This window comes from Salarias fasciatus, chromosome 9 (genome assembly GCF_902148845.1).
Source record: "Salarias fasciatus chromosome 9, fSalaFa1.1, whole genome shotgun sequence".
NCBI classification, from domain to species: Eukaryota; Metazoa; Chordata; class Actinopteri; order Blenniiformes; family Blenniidae; genus Salarias; species Salarias fasciatus.
This window is the reverse complement of record NC_043753.1, coordinates 22,365,334-22,380,614: the sequence shown is the minus strand read 5'-3', so window position 1 is coordinate 22,380,614 and position 15,281 is coordinate 22,365,334. Positions and strand designations below refer to the sequence as shown.

The 15,281-nt window shown below is 49.2% G+C and overlaps 2 protein-coding genes across 3 annotated transcripts in view; one reads left to right on the top strand and one right to left on the bottom strand.

The window, feature by feature from the left end:
- The window catches only part of LOC115394103 (zinc finger protein 45-like), a 1,173,573-nt gene that overhangs the window by 548,534 nt on the left and 609,758 nt on the right, over positions 1 to 15,281 (bottom strand). The gene's annotated exons all lie outside the window — the stretch shown is intronic.
- mmp16a (matrix metallopeptidase 16a (membrane-inserted)) overlaps positions 1 to 15,281 on the top strand; it is a 56,080-nt gene that overhangs the window by 28,085 nt on the left and 12,714 nt on the right. For both annotated transcript variants that reach the window (XM_030099309.1, XM_030099308.1), the window contains 2 exons: positions 9,258 to 9,419; positions 13,653 to 13,870. In XM_030099309.1, the coding sequence (XP_029955169.1) occupies positions 9,258 to 9,419; positions 13,653 to 13,870 (380 nt within the window). The remainder of the gene's footprint in view (positions 1 to 9,257; positions 9,420 to 13,652; positions 13,871 to 15,281) is intronic.

The window sequence follows — 15,281 nt, the reverse complement described above, 5'->3', positions numbered from 1 at the left end:
TTCACCAATAACGAATAAACAAATCAAGAAAAAAAAAAAAATGAAAAGCTTGACAACCAGGGGCCAGAAAATGATCACCGTTGCTGCGTGCCGCGACCGTGCACAAACACCCAGCTCTGTCCGGGGGTGACTTATAAGGCCTGGTATGTCTTCGAGGACCTCCAGTCTCCAGAAATATCAGTGAAAACTATGTAACAACACGGCATGAGAGCGAGACCTACACACAGGAAATGAGAGATTCCTGGGCTTTATTATGTTCTTCACCCTTTGCCCCTGAAATGAACTAAAGAGGTTAGAAAAACACTCCGCCGCCAGGAGAAGAATTACACCAAGAAGTCCACCGTGGCCGGATCGGGAACAAAACGAAAGGAAGCCGGAGAAGATATTGGCTCCACATCGATCAGCTGACTGTCACTGATTGAGAATCATGCTTTCAAAGTTTTCACCAAAGAGAAGAGTTGAATTTTTAGCCTTTCCGACAGCCGAACGGCACGGGCAGCGTGGCGTCTGGCGGCGTCTGTTGAGTCTGTGCACCGTAGAGAAAGAGGAAATAGACAGAGCTGAAATATTACGGGAGAGGGGAGCAGGAGGAGCGGTTGAGGACTGCAGGAGCATATGGTGTCCTTGCAGGTTTATTTTTAGGTTGCTACTCCTGCTGGGCGATGAGGAGGAAGCGATGCACTCTGTCTCCTCCACCCCGCTTCTTCTCCTCTGTTGTTCCCCGCTTGTCATTCTCGTGCTTGTCGCTCCATTAGGTTCGCCGGGTTTGGTTGGCAGCACGTTTGAAGTGCCTCCAAAGCGCTCTTAAAATAATAATGACTACAAAAGTAAGTGGCAAAAAACAAGAATAAACACGAATCTTCTTTCAGATGTGTTTGCAACTGCTTACCCAGGAAGGCTCAGAAGAACGAGGCGGAGAAGCCCGCTCTATCTGCTCCATGGACTTGATGATATTTCCCTCTGTCCGGTGTTTTATGTGGCAGGCGGCTCCATACTTAACAGCCAGCACTTCAGCAGATTGAAGAGTCATTTTGCCTTGTTGTGTCCAGACATTAAAATTACCGTGTAAATTTTTTCCAAATGTTGGAAAGAATGTCTGTGCTTGTTGTTTGGACAAAGTTTCAGGAAGTGCAGCTCGTCTGGAGAGTGAGGTTGACTCGGTCTGGCGTCTAATGACTTGCAGTCGTTCTGCACACCACCATGGCCTTTTTTTTAGATTTCTTATCAGGCTTTTATTTCTCTTTGTCAGTCAGTCTGCCTTTGCATGATATTTCTGTCTGTTAGTTATTTCATTCTGTTATTTCCCACAAGCCACCTTATTGAAAGAGCCAGGTGTTTCTTTTTGTATCTATTTTTAAGAGTCTTTTGTCATGTTTCAGGTTAGCTGCACTGAAAATCAGCCATAAGACCGCATATTTTGTGTTCCTTTATCCTCAAACTATTTAGCAGTAAATCTTTCTAGATTCTCAGTAAAGGTCTAAGCTCCACTAAAGACCTTCTGTAAAGAAAGAGTAGTGTGTCATCGGCGTAAAGGCTGATTTCTTCTTGATATATTCTGTCTTTTACTCAGAGTATAAATGTTGAAGAGTAGTAAGGGTTTCCAAGGTGCTCCTAAACTCCTTTTCAATCACAGGAACATGTGGAGAAGTTGAATAATTCCTTGTTCTTTCAAGATTAACCTGCCCAGAAAACATTGGGCCCTTCCTATAAACACTTTAAATCTTCCCTCCGTCCTTCAGTTTTTATCTTTGACCTTCTGTCTCCCATTTCCTCCACTGTCCCTGCATCTCTCAGAGGAAATAAATGGAGAGATTCAGATGCTTTTTTTAACCTCTGGAGTAGATCTCTATCTCTTACTGGAAACGTTTGTATGTGCGAGTCCTGAGGACATCTAGCATGGCTGCATAAACGCGGGCAGCAGGAAGCGTATTGATGGCATAGTTCAGAATAATTTGTGTGTGTGGGAGGACAGAGGTGATAAACCAACACGGACACACACACACACACACAGAGGTAACGGTTCTGTTCTGCCTCACCCTGATCTTGGTAGTAAGGATACCATTAATCAAATTGTGACCTTTTTCCTAGAACCACATCCGAGACCTTAAAACATGGCGCAGTCCAGTATTTCAGTCCTCACATCTGAAGAGTTGTTTGCTCTCAGCTTTTGGCTCCTTCCAAGAGAGTAAAACAAGATCACTCTATTTCAAGGTTGTTTCAGGAGCTCGGTGCTCTGCCGACTCTTCATCCCAAGGATGCTGCTGACAGTTGACACGACACATAACATGATGTAAGGCAGTGATATGACACAGCACGGTTCAATAAATCAGTCTTATGTGACACAAGCCGCTCTGCGAGCATGAAGAATTGCGCTCGATGAAATGATACATGAAGCCATACGAAACAGAAAAAACATGAAATGTATGTTTGTGTGAAATATGGTGCGGTAAGGAGCGGCAGTAGCACAACTTAACAGACTGGAGCTGTCATGAGGGTGTATTAGTGTGCAGTTTGAGCCAAAACCACCAGGAACGGCGACGGGTAACAACATGGCAGCGAGCCACCGAGTTCCAGGGAAATATGTTCATAAATGTGTGTTAGCAGAAGCTGTGACAGTCGGGCAGGTGTTGGACAATCGCCACAAGTCTCTTTATCGTCTTTCTAAGACTTCTTGAATCCTGTGATGCCTTGTTTATCGTGGGCACACAGATTTTTTTTTTTTTTTTTTTTTTTTTTGGTGGTTACGTAACCATGTTTTCAACTAGTACTGTTGGTTTGGACAAAGAAAATGGTTTTAAATCAGCTTTCGCACCCTGCGAGGGAAAATGAGATGTGGTGAGATATCGCCGTGAGCTGCTGCCCACCAGGTTGCCACTCGAAATAGATGTCCGCCTACTGACAGAGGCATCAACCTGCATGTGGGCGGCGGTCCTCTCTTCCGCCCCCGCACATGAATGCACACACACTGGCACAGAAATCTGGCACCTGGGGAGCCTTGCCCTCCCGCTACTCAGTCAGATGCTGTCATAACCCGGTACCCATAATCCTCAACACGCAAAAAGTGTAAACAACCCTGCTGAGGGAACGTCTCGTTCTGAGAGCCCGAAACGCTTTTAACAAAGGATTATCGCTCGCGTCTCCTCTGATGCGTCTGTGTTTAAAGGACAGGAGTAAAGCACGTTAGCGTCGACCTCTCTACGGCAGTGTTTTTTTTTGTCGTGTCTGAGGATGCTTTGCTGCTTCAAACAGCTTATACTTCAATGAGCTTTTTTTGTGTTTTTATTGTTTTTTATTGAAATGGTGTTTGCTCCAAACCCAGACTTGTAACCTACTTAGATTAGGACCCCGGGCTAGAAACTCAGACGCCGTCACTCAAAGGCAGTTTTTTTGTCTTTAAATATCTGATTTGTCGCTCGGCGTCGTGGGAGACTGTCGCAGTTAATAAAGCTTGTGTTGATCTGCTCTCTGTAAAACCACGGAGGGTTCTGGCAGCAGCGAAAATACCAAGCAAAAATTTTAGTTTACTACGCCAGATGATAGCAAAGATAAAGGCAGAATTTTTCCGAGGGACGTATCTGAGAAATGACAGTAAGAAGATAAATACTGAATGAGGGCGCGTCGGAAATGGAAGGAAGGAAAAAAAGAAGCTGAAGTGTCAGTTTAGGTGCTGAGTCGAGCTCAGCGCCAGCTGAGAGGAGCCGAAGTGTTAGATGGATTAAATTGACCTGGAAGCGAAAGTCTTGAGTGCTGCTGAAAAGTCCAGGAAAAAGTAGTTTCAGTGATATTTCAGAGCGGGTGTTTCCCTCTCTCTCTGTGTCAGATATCCAATGAAATCATTTCGCTTTTCTGACACAGTCAGTCACTCATCTCGACCCGGCTTTGTGGGGGCTGCTGTGAAAGTGTTTAATCAGCACGGGGAGCCGGGTCGGGCCGGGTCGGGCCGGGCTCTGAGTGGCAGCTGTGTGAACGCCGGCCACGGTAAAGGTTTTCAAAACCTCATTACGAGGCAGCCGCAGCCTTCAGCCACCGAAACACAGCCGCGATCCGCCAGCAGGTGTATTTGAGCTGGAAATTTTGAGAGAAAGCTGCGGAGGAGATTTTCCGTTATGGGACTTTGTTGGGTCAGCTCCAAAGGACAGTGTGAAAAATATTTCTTCTCTCATCACTGTTTTTTTCTCAGCTTATCAGAAAAAGCAAAAGCATCCCTTCAGTGACTTCAAGAGCGCCTTTTTCCCCCCAGCTTGTCAGATCTCTACAGTTTTTTTTTTTTTTTTTTTATCGCGTTTGAAGTTTTGAAGCTTGATGTTAAAACATCTTGCTACTCCTCGTCTCTCTGTTTCGTTTGTTCAAGGTGAGCCCTTGAAAGTGCATCTCCCGTCTCTGCTACATGGCAACATTATTTTTCAGTGCAGCTGCAGGAGTGTGAGCAAAAAGCACACATGCACACGTGCACGCTCCGCTTCCCACGGCCAGTGCATTATTAATGATTAATGATTACCATGAAAACGGACACACACCCCTGTCTTGCTCACAGGTGCTGCACAGAGATAAACATGACAAGAATAAAAGATGTCCTCTCCCTGGCACCGTCCCCCCCTTCCTCTTTCTCGCTGGTTTATTTACTTTGAGTCCACAGGAGCGGCCAATATTTGGCTCACTGGCGACGTTCCACACGGCATATTTCTCTCTGCAGCAGTCTCTGTAAATAAATAATTACTCCAGCGTACATATGTTGCTCTCGTCGGCCACGGTTTTGTTCCCTGACAAGACTACGAGAACTAAATGCGATGGATTCACAAGTGATGAAGTGTGCTTCATCCACTCGTAATTTGTGAACGCAGATCAACACTGAGGAGGTTGACAACTTCCTGTGGCCTGCGTCTTCCAGCAGAGAGACTTCCTCGTAACGCTGCTTAACAGCTGCATCGCCACGCTGCATGCTGGGTACAGTGCTTCAGTGGGAAATTACATTACTCATTCAACCTTTCACAACCAAGTGGGAAGCTCAGAAATGTCACATTCTAACAGCGCAGTGAATCGGCGTGGATGAAAAGAAGGAACATTGCAAAGTATTTGTCGTCACCGGGAGACGTGACAGTCGTGTCTGTGGTGGTCCTAACGCGTCGGCAGCGGCGCTAAATGCTAATAACATCCAGCAGCTCTGAGGCTGGTGGAAGGTTCTCTCATTTCCTTATTTAGGTTTCTGAAATAACGCCAACGCTACGATGAACCTATTGTTTCTGCAGGATTACAAAACATCTTAAACTTAAGTTGTGCACACAAGTATCGAAGAGGGAATGATATTTTCAGCGTTTGCAGTGTTTTGTCTGAGAGCTGGGTGTTTGTTCTCGCGGTGGTGTGAGCTGATGTGCTGAAACCCACTAAATGGCAGCGGGAGACTTTCTGCTTTGTCCTGAGAGGGTCAGCTGGAAGCAGGGAGCGCCGCCGAAATGCAGCCATTGTCCTTTGGCTGCATTCTTCACAATGGTCACTCTGTCGAATCAGGCACGCAGCCCCGGTTCGACGGCCAGCAGGGCTTCGGTGCGCCCGGGGCCCTCTGAGCCAGGCACCGAACCACTGGGCTGAGATGGTCTGGCTGCTTGTCGGTACAGCACGGCGCTCTCTCCTGGACTCGCACTCCGCTTCGCCGTCTTCTAGCTCCTTACTCCCCGCCTCTCGTTCGCCACCTCAGACTTCCTGTTGGGTTTCTGATGACGTCCTGCGTCAGCGCCGTGAACTTCACCCCTGTTAGTGGAAAAAAAAAAAAAACGGATTTCCTTCCTTTGCCTTTCCCTGACACCAACCGAGAGTTCAACACGGGGTTCAAGAGAGTACATCTGCTGCACACTGGTCACGTCTGGCTCTGTTAAACATGGAAGTGTGAAAAGATCAGTTTGAATTTGACATAATATCAATTTATGTTGCCTTAAATTAAGAAAGTCAAGGTCAGGATCATGTATTATTCTCCTAAAAGGTGTTAGCTTTCCATAGGTTCTCTTGCAGATTTTGGAGTTATGCATCCTCCTTTATCAATTAACTTTATTATTTTGACTTCATTGTGCGGCGCTGCTTCATGCACACACGGTGAAAGCGCAGCGTCGGCCGTTCGGGGAGCTGTTGGAGCCGAACAATTGGAAACGTGGAGGCTCCTCTGGGACCCGCGGAGTGCTTATGCTTGCTTACATTTGGACGGCCAAACAAAAGCAGCTGTGTTACCGGGAGGAACAGCGGAGGAGTTAGAAAGTCTTCATCTCCGCCGCGGACTGAGAACTGTCCCGGCTGTGTTGGAGGGCTGTGGCTGGCTCCGGCTGCTGACATGGTGTTAATGTCCGGGGGGACGTCGGCCCCTCTGTGGCTTTTCTTCGTGCTCGGTAACGAATGGAAAAAAAAAAAAAACCCTGTTTGAGAGCGATCCTGAGCGTGTGAATGGGAAACCTTGACAAGGGGAGTAAATAAGAGGAAAACCCGACGAGGGGACGGCCCCGCCGGCCGCCCAGGCTTGTAGCTTATGTCAGATGTCATGTATCAAGCAAACCGCGGTGCTTAGTTAAGCAGCGAGGCGGCGGAGACGGCCCCGGGCCCCCGGGGGGGGGGGGGCTTCCACTGACAGCCTGAGCTATTACTGCAATCGAACAGCGGCGACCGGGCCCCGCATTTGATTTGTAGACCGCTGTGTGTTTATCTGTGTGTGTGTGTGTGTTTGTGTCTGGTGTCATGTGCCCCCGCCCGGCCGAGGGGTCCGCGGCGGACGGCCCGGCGGTAAATTCTGCAGAGGTCTCCGCTTTCTAATCACAGCGCTTGTTTACTTTACTGCAACCCCGTGGGAAGAAGACGGAGGGAGCTTTATCTGATCATAAATCCCCGCAGACTCTCCTTCACCAGCACCTCTCCCGATCCATCTCTCCATCTCCAGTCCACCTTTCTTTCTTTCTCATTAGCTGCAACCTTGACCTATTCTTGGCGGCGTGGCGGCGGGACCGCCGCTGCCGCCGGCTGCCGCTGTGATCACTGCACACTTAACATGGAAAAGGAGGGGGGGGGAAAAAAACGAAAACTGCTTAATAATTTAAAAGAAGTGGAATTTTGTTACTTCAAGTGAAGCTTTCATGCTTTAAATAGATGCTCCAGATGATTTAGTTTCTTGGGTAATATTGAGTCCAAACCGGCCAATTGCGCCGTTGAGAACGATGACTCACCGTACGATAAAGAAATCACTTTTTCACCCACCGACAAAACAAATCGTTGCCCTCTTTGGGTTATCGCGAAAGGCCTGCAGAGATTTGTAATGCGTATTATCTCCTGGCAGTGTTTTTCTTCAACTGTATCCTTTTCTCTGCAACCTTATTATTTTGTGTTTGGGGGCTGAGATTCGTCTCCCGGCGGGAAGCTGATATTATAAATACCAAGGTCAGAGGTTAAAGTTGTATAATTCATCATCTCCATCCTTCGTGATTGCAGCGACACTGGAATATCCTCCCAGATAAGAAACGATCTGGCTCCTTATCGTTTCACCTTCTTTTTATCGTTTGTTTTTTTTCATGCAGCTATCACTCCGAGTGTCCTTTCTCCTCAGTCCACCTTTAAAAACAGAGAAACACCGTCCGTTCCCCCATCCTGTGACGTCTTCTCGGGCTTCTTTCTGTTCTTGGGACGCCGTCGGACTGATAATTACCCAGACGGTGCAGATTGCCTCGGCCTGGTTTGTGCAGCGTAACTTATATAAGCACGTCTAAACAAAGTGACGGCGCTGACCCCAGATGAACCCTGCAGGCGGGGAGGACGACTCCGAACAGAGGGACTGAGTCAGACGGTGAGAAGACGGAGACGGGCGTCTGTCTGACGTGACCTGGAGCATCACAAGTTGTCTAATGTCCTCATATTGCATGATTAAAAAGCCTTTAAACTCTCCTTTTTTTTAATTACACAACAGTGTGACGAATGGGTGAGACCCGTGAGGATACATGGGAACGTAAATTCTCCTGCTTCCTCTGGCGTTGAGGCCGCTGTGTGAGAGGCGGGTCCTCGGCTGCGGGGAAGCGTCACTCCCAGCGATTCTTAAACCGCCGAGCTGTATCTGTCCCCCTCTTTATCTCTTTTCTGCCTCTTTTCATTTGCTTTAAGCCACATCTCCAGACACTTGTTCAGCGTTACAGGCATGCATAAATTCCTCCTCAATGTCTGAGCTTCGCCTGCTTTTACAAGCGCTCTGTTTTCGTTGGACGACTCCGGACTGAAACGCGCAGCTTTTTCAGCGAAAAAACCCGTGCAGGACGTAACCTCGGGCCTGTAAAGACCCGCTGACATTTATACGGCCAAATATCATCCACGAGGTCCCAATTAAGCCGTTTCTCGGCGGCAGCCCGGACTGTAAATCCTCAAGCGTGGCGCTGCATCTGCGCCGGACCGACCTGAATCACCGCCTCGATCTGCTGATGCGTTATTCATGTGACAGATTTGCAGCAGATAAGTGCCTCACTTTAGCAGGAATTCCAATGAATAAGTGATGCTCTTTTCCATTCCCGAGACGAGTCTCGGCGTGATAAGAAGAGGAGAGGAAGGTGCGACCGGAGGGAGATAGCTTCAAAAGGGCAACCTTGGAAGTAAAAATGCAAAACGCTGGTTCTCGCGTTTGTCCGGCTCCGTGTCGACGTCCGTCTCAATGCCATTAAGTGTCATTAAAGTTCCCGAGACCACAACTTTTTATTGAAGAGAGAAACCTCTTTGAAGTTTAAGAATAACATTTTGAAGCGTGAGACGTCTCAGCGGAATCCCTTTATTAGCTTCCCTCAGACAGCCTGGGTATAAATAATAGAGGACGCGGCAGCCGCTAACCCTGATTGTATGAAGATGAGCTTCTTTTGCGGGTCGGATTCGGCGTCTTGGCACAGCATGAGAGGGGAAGCCGAGGAGGGGCGGCGTCTGACGTAAGTCCAGGAGTTCGGCCGGGACGAAGCGGGGCCTGCCTGAAATCCCCAACAGCGGGGATTGGGTTTGGGGCTTGGCTGGCGGCCACACGGGGCTTTAGGGTCAAAAGGTCAACTCAGCGCGGTCACGGGCTTAACCGCGGCTCGAGGACTAATTACAGAGCGCGAGGCTCTCTGCGGTCTGTGAAGGGGAGTGTGTGTGCCTCTGCATGTTCCCGTGCGTATGTAGACATGTGTTTCGGAGAAACTACACACACACACACACACTTCTTTAGTTTTCACTTGTGAGAGACATGAAACGTGACTGACGGCGCCGCCTCCCTCTGCTTTCAGGTAACGACCTGTTCCTGGTGGCGGTCCACGAGCTCGGCCACGCGCTGGGCCTCGAACACTCCAACGACCCCACGGCCATCATGGCGCCCTTCTACCAGTACATGGACACGGACAACTTCAAGCTGCCCATGGACGACCTGCTGGGCATCCAGAAGATCTACGGTAAGGCCACTTGGCTTCACTCGGCTGGCAACGCCGGCACGCCGCGTGAAAAAGCGCCGTGAAGAGCGCGTGCCCGTCGTTACGAAATCTGCGGTTTTGGACGCTCGCCGAAGCTGCGACTTGAAAGGCTCGTCGGCCGACGTGCCAGAAACCAGCAACCTGCTCACGGCTGCCAGTCATAGAAGCTCTCCAAGCCAGCCAGAGGAAACTCAGGCAGCCAGTGTTCTCAGGACAGACTCGCGTCTCATAACTGTCACCAGGAAGCGAAGATTCACCTCAGCCGATTAGCTCCGAATACGCTCTTAAGATTTACTTGACTTCACGAATCTCTGCCGTTTCATTCTAAATCCTTAATTCAGGCTAACCAGACTGTGTTTTACGAGCTTCGGTGACTCAGCTCAGACTCCCGTCTGGAACTAGTCTGAAAAATACAGTCATCTCTCTCCGGGGTGACTTTTTATTATTTACCAACAGTTTCCACGCCGTTCCCCTCCCTGCGTCGGCTCGCTTCTGTCTTTTACGGCTTGTGGAAAGTTGTGCGAACATGTTTGGCCCCTTCCATGCTGATATGTTTTCCATTTATATTCTCCCCCAGTTAGAAAACAGACGAATATAAGAGAAATGAAGAATACGATCACAGTCATCAGAGGAAGTGCCGCTCTTTGACATGCACTTTGCGTTGACAGACGCTGATCTGAGTCTCTGCTTTTGTCTGCTCACAAAGCCGACGCAGCTCTGGGGCGGAAGTGTGAAATTCAATTTGACGGTAAAGGATTTATAGAAGTGCCAGCGCTCTTTCTGTTTTTTTTCCTCCCCACTCGCGGAGCTGAATTTGTAGATCAGGGCGGCGGAGCCTGCTCTTCTCGCCGACACCTTCGGCCTTGTCGTGTCTTTAATCTGTTGCTCCACTGAGGTTGGTCTGCTGGGGAGGTTTTTAGTGTGTGTGTGTGTGTGTGTGTTTGAATGTTGATGCCGTCGTCCCGACCTCACTTTGACACTTAAGTTAGGCAACAACAGTATATTGTCCCTTCCAGCTGTCAGCGCTGTGAAACACTCCCCCCTCTGCTGAGAGGACCTGGGCCTGACACACACACACATTCACACACACACACACTCACACAAAAGAACCTGCCATCTGCCTGCATGGTCAGGGTACATCCCTCTGGGAGTGATCAAACCTCGTCCCTCTGCTGTTTAACTCCTCGCCCCTGCGCCTCCCTCGCTGCTCTTCCTGGTAGCGGGAGTTGAAGGGCAGGACGACGGGAGGTGTGTGTGTCGGGGTCAGATGAGCTGGACGTTGAGGATCTGTTGGGTCCGGGAGCTGTGGGGAAGAACCGCCTGCTGTTTGTGTTCATTACTGCCATCATTTATATTCCCTTTACAACCAGAACGACTCCTCCTGAATAGTAACTCCATTTACCGCTGCACACATTTATTGCCTCAGAAAGGAGTTCAGCAGCTTAACAGTAACTTTGAATAATGAGTGCGGATCGTATGTAGCATAAAGATGTGAAATTAGTGTCTGTAGCCAGTAATTGTTTTCCCTGTGAGTTCCCTGTGGGCGCTTCTCAGCGTAATGACTTCCTAGCCTTGTAAAGAAAACAGGAGAGTTCCTGTTTACACGAGCCTGGAATTAAGATGACTCCGTCCCTGACAAACCGGGAGACCAATGTAAAAGTCAACCTTAAATATTCATCTCTCGCCCACATTATGTTATTTTACCCATAAAAATGACTTGTTAGGCTGAAGCTGAAGTAGATAATCTTCGGTTCACTGTAAGACTGATCTGTTTGGATCAGCCATTATTGACCCTGATCTCCTTCAGATCATCAAGCGCCTCCTTAAGGTTTTTTTTAATATATTCTATGTAATTGAGCACAATTTCTTCGGGTTGTATCAAGCAGAGCAAATTAGTGGCGATACGAAGGTAATTTCATGGCTGCCTGGGTGGTCTGTGTTATTAAGGTTAATCATATTGATTGCGCAGATGTCCTTCTCCTGGATGTGGATTACCGGCCTCCGTCTACGGTCCATTAGAGCTGAGTCACCGCACCAGCTGAGTTCGCTGATTAGATCCATGTCCTCTGGCTTCAAGGGTACCAATCAGAGAAATGAGATGATTGGTCCGGTCTGAGAAGCTCTTCCACACACACACACACACACACACACACACACGGTTATAACGCTGGCAGCTCAGATCTATAGATTCTTTTCTAAATTTCATAGCTGCTCCCAAACATCTGTGTGCCTCTTCATGTTTGTTTGTTTGTTTACGAGTCCATCTGACTGTGAATCTCGCCGCTCTTACGTAACCGGCGAGCGCTCTGCCTGCACTAATCTGGGATGTATTTCAGGGGATTTAATCCGGCCGGCGAATGGAGTCGCTCTCGTGTAGACCCGCTGATCAGTTTTCTGCGGACCCGGCGAAGTCTTAATCCCCTCGATCGTCTCATTCCGCGACTAGTTTGATAGTTTATCTCCCTTTCATTCCTTTGTTTTCTCGCTCGCTGTGGATTGAGCCGCTGAGTGAGGGGAGTGTTTTTAATCCCCCCCGCCCCGCCCCCCCTTCATTCACTCACGTTTCAGCCATGTGTCGATTCAGTTCAGGATCACTGTTCATCCATTCATTAGTGCTTGGAGTCGGGTGTTGCTCGTCGCGTTTGCCTCGTTCATAATTCAGCCGTCTCCTCCTGTATCTGTTGGCCCCAATCAGCACACGGAACGCCGTATCCTCACAGTTACTGTCCGTGTGTCGTCGTAATCTCAATTATTCATGCACGCCGCTCTTCCTCTCCTGTAATTCATGAATGTTAGATGACACCCAGGCAGGTCCGGGCCTCCAATTGGGAGAAACGGTTATTTTTACCATCGTTGTTTAGATTTTCATAGTTGTGCTCGCGATGCTTTTGACTATTTTTATGCCAATTAACATCGCACCTTGAGCTTTTTTCGTGTCTTCTTCCCTCTGTGTATTGTTTTATTCTCTCCGCTCTTTGATGCCGGTGACAGTTTTCCTCCTCACGTCTCCTTTTTTCCTGTAAACGATGTTTCTCTTGGAGGTAACAGGCCTAAATTTGGCTCCTCTGCGAGCTGGAAAGCCTTTTAGCTGGCATTAATTGATACCGAGCAAAGTTTTTTCATGTGGAAATATCATATTCAGAAGCCAGTTTATCTTCTCACTACCCAGGCCAAAACATTTAGGAATGCATGAAATATGGGGGATTAGGGGGATCTGATTTGCCCCATTTGCTCGACTTTCGCTTCATTTCAGAGATTTTGTAGCGTGAACTCCGGGATGCTTTTCGCCAAAACCCGCCAGAGAGACGTCCACCAAGTCTGCACCGAAGGTGAATTCTGATGATCGTTTTCACCCGGCGCAACAAGCATGTCGAGATTAAGTCGCTTTCATTCATCTTCTCCGCCGCTCAGTTCAGTCGGGGTCGCGGTGGAAATCAGAAGAAGCAGACATCTCTGCTCCCTTCACCTCCCTTCAGCTCGTCTCCTCCTAAGCCGTTTCCCCGCCGAGCGGGAGATGTAATCCAGCTGGCTCACCTCGGTCGACCTCCTGTTCTTCTCCAAGTCGGCCGTGCCTGGTAGACGTACAACAAAAGGCGCCCGAAGGCGGTCCGGAGCCCGACCCGCCTCGCTGCGCGGATCTGCTCCGAAACCTCAACATTCTCACCCCGTCTCCACGTGAGAACCACCAGGAATATAAAACTTACTTCCACCGAGTGTGTCTTTCTTTTCTCAACCATATATTTACGAGTTGAGAAACTGTTGGGTGGCCAGTAAACACTTCACACTCCATCAGTGTCAGTAAGATGGTAGAAGTGTTCACGAGTCGCCTCAGAGTGGATTCATTCACGTCAGAATGCAGAAATCAAATGCTGTTTTGATATTCTTATAACAACTGCTTCCACATGCTTCCCTCCACAACAAGCAGCTTCTTTCCTTTGTTGGCTGCGTCTCTCTTGCTGGCATGAGTTTGTTGTTGCTCGCCGGATCCCACCCGCACACAGATTTGCATTGATTTGCACGGGTTCTCGTGAGACGCCGCGCGATTCCTGCCCCGAACGCAGCCTCGTTTTAAACAAAAGGAAGGAGGTTTGTCACGACGTTGCTGGTCATCCCTCCAAGCCGGCTCGGAACCGCGCGTCTCTGCATTGCGATGAGGTTTGGTTCATTAAGCCGTTTGTGAAATATAGATGTGTCTCTCTCCTCGTCTTCCTCCAGGACCTCCCGATAAGATCCCGCAGCCCACCAAGCCCCTGCCCACGGCGCCGCCTCCTCGCTCCCATCCGCCGTCAGACCCCCGCAAGCCAGACAGGCAGACTCGGCCCCCGAGGCTGCCTCCCGGGGACCGGCCGTCCCACCCCAACGCCAAGCCCAACATCTGCGACGGGGGCTTCAACACGCTGGCCATACTGCGGAGGGAAATGTTCGTCTTCAAGGTAAACGAAGAGGCGGCCCTATCAAAACAGACCCGCGGCGTGTTCACATCCAGTTTGTTTTGAAGCGGCATCTTAAGGCCTGGAGGTGTTTTTGCTTTTTTGCCCGCAGCCTGAACATCTCTGCGGCGTGTAAGCACAGCAGTCGGCCTTTTCAACAGCTCTGCACGCCCGAATAGAAAACTCCGTGCTTCACACACACCTGGCTGTTATGCGTAACTTAATGACCTGATAGACGCTCGAAAGGAAGAAGTCGCTGCTTATTGCGGTTCGGTATGAATGCCCTGTAGGTTTGAAGGCTGCCGGTGTCGAGCGACTGAGAGAGAGAGAGAGAGAGAGGGAGAGAGAGGGAGGACGGACTGGAGCTGAATGGAGAATGGATTGCTCGGGAGCTTGGAGGATTACCTAAATATACAGAGGGAGGGAGCTTTTCTTCTAATCTACTTCATGGCTAGCATGTGCCTTGTGTTCATAATGCGGAAAAAGCTCCCTTGGATGTAATGTAAATTACTCGGCTGGAAAGTTGGAGGAAGTTTGACGCTGTGCTCACGGCGCGCAGATTACAGTGGGACCTGTTCTGTTATCCTAAAACTGGTTTATTTTATTGCTTAATTAAAGACGCGATCATGTCCGAAGGAGCTCTTTCCCGGCTGCGCGGGGCCCCGAGGGAGAGGATCTTTTACAAGGAAGGGATGGCATGCCCCCTCTCTTCCAATAAACGCCGCCTGGTTTTCATTCCAGCGCAAGAGAAAAAGCGCACGTCTTCATCCTGGGCCGGAGCTCGTGAGCGCAGGGTCTTGGCAGCATCCAGTCAGGAACAGAGGAAAACCTTGGGGCTACACAAAGCTGTCCTGTGTTCTCTGCAGGAAGGAGAAAGAGTGCCTCTGATGCCGTACATGACTGCGACTGTATTTTCTGTGGGTATAAATAGACAGTATTCATTGGTTAAATAAGAGGCTTGTGGAACTTGGGAAAAACCCTTTACTGCCTCCGTTGTCCAAATCCCGCTCTCCGAATCTGCGCTTTTACGTTTTGTTAAACAAATCTGACTTGAGACTCACGTCTTCTTCTTGTGGAGCCATTTAACCACGATATGACCGTGAGCCGACGCTGTGTCATTTCAGTACCAGAGCTAACGCATGCTTTTCGTGCACGCGGCGTCTGGAGCGGCTCCTGATGAAGTGACGAGGATCATGGGATTTCCACACAGAGGTGGCGCGGAGACAAGACGGACGTTCGGCAATCAGCTAAACACTTTACCAGTCCAGGAAGCGAGGCAGACGAGGGGAGAACGGCGGCGAAATGAAATGTCAGTCTGAAAATAAACGGTGGCCCTGATTCTCTGTATGCCGGAGTCGGGTGTTTCCCACGGCGGAGACGTCTCAGCGCTGAATCTTTCTCTGCGGTCGTGTCA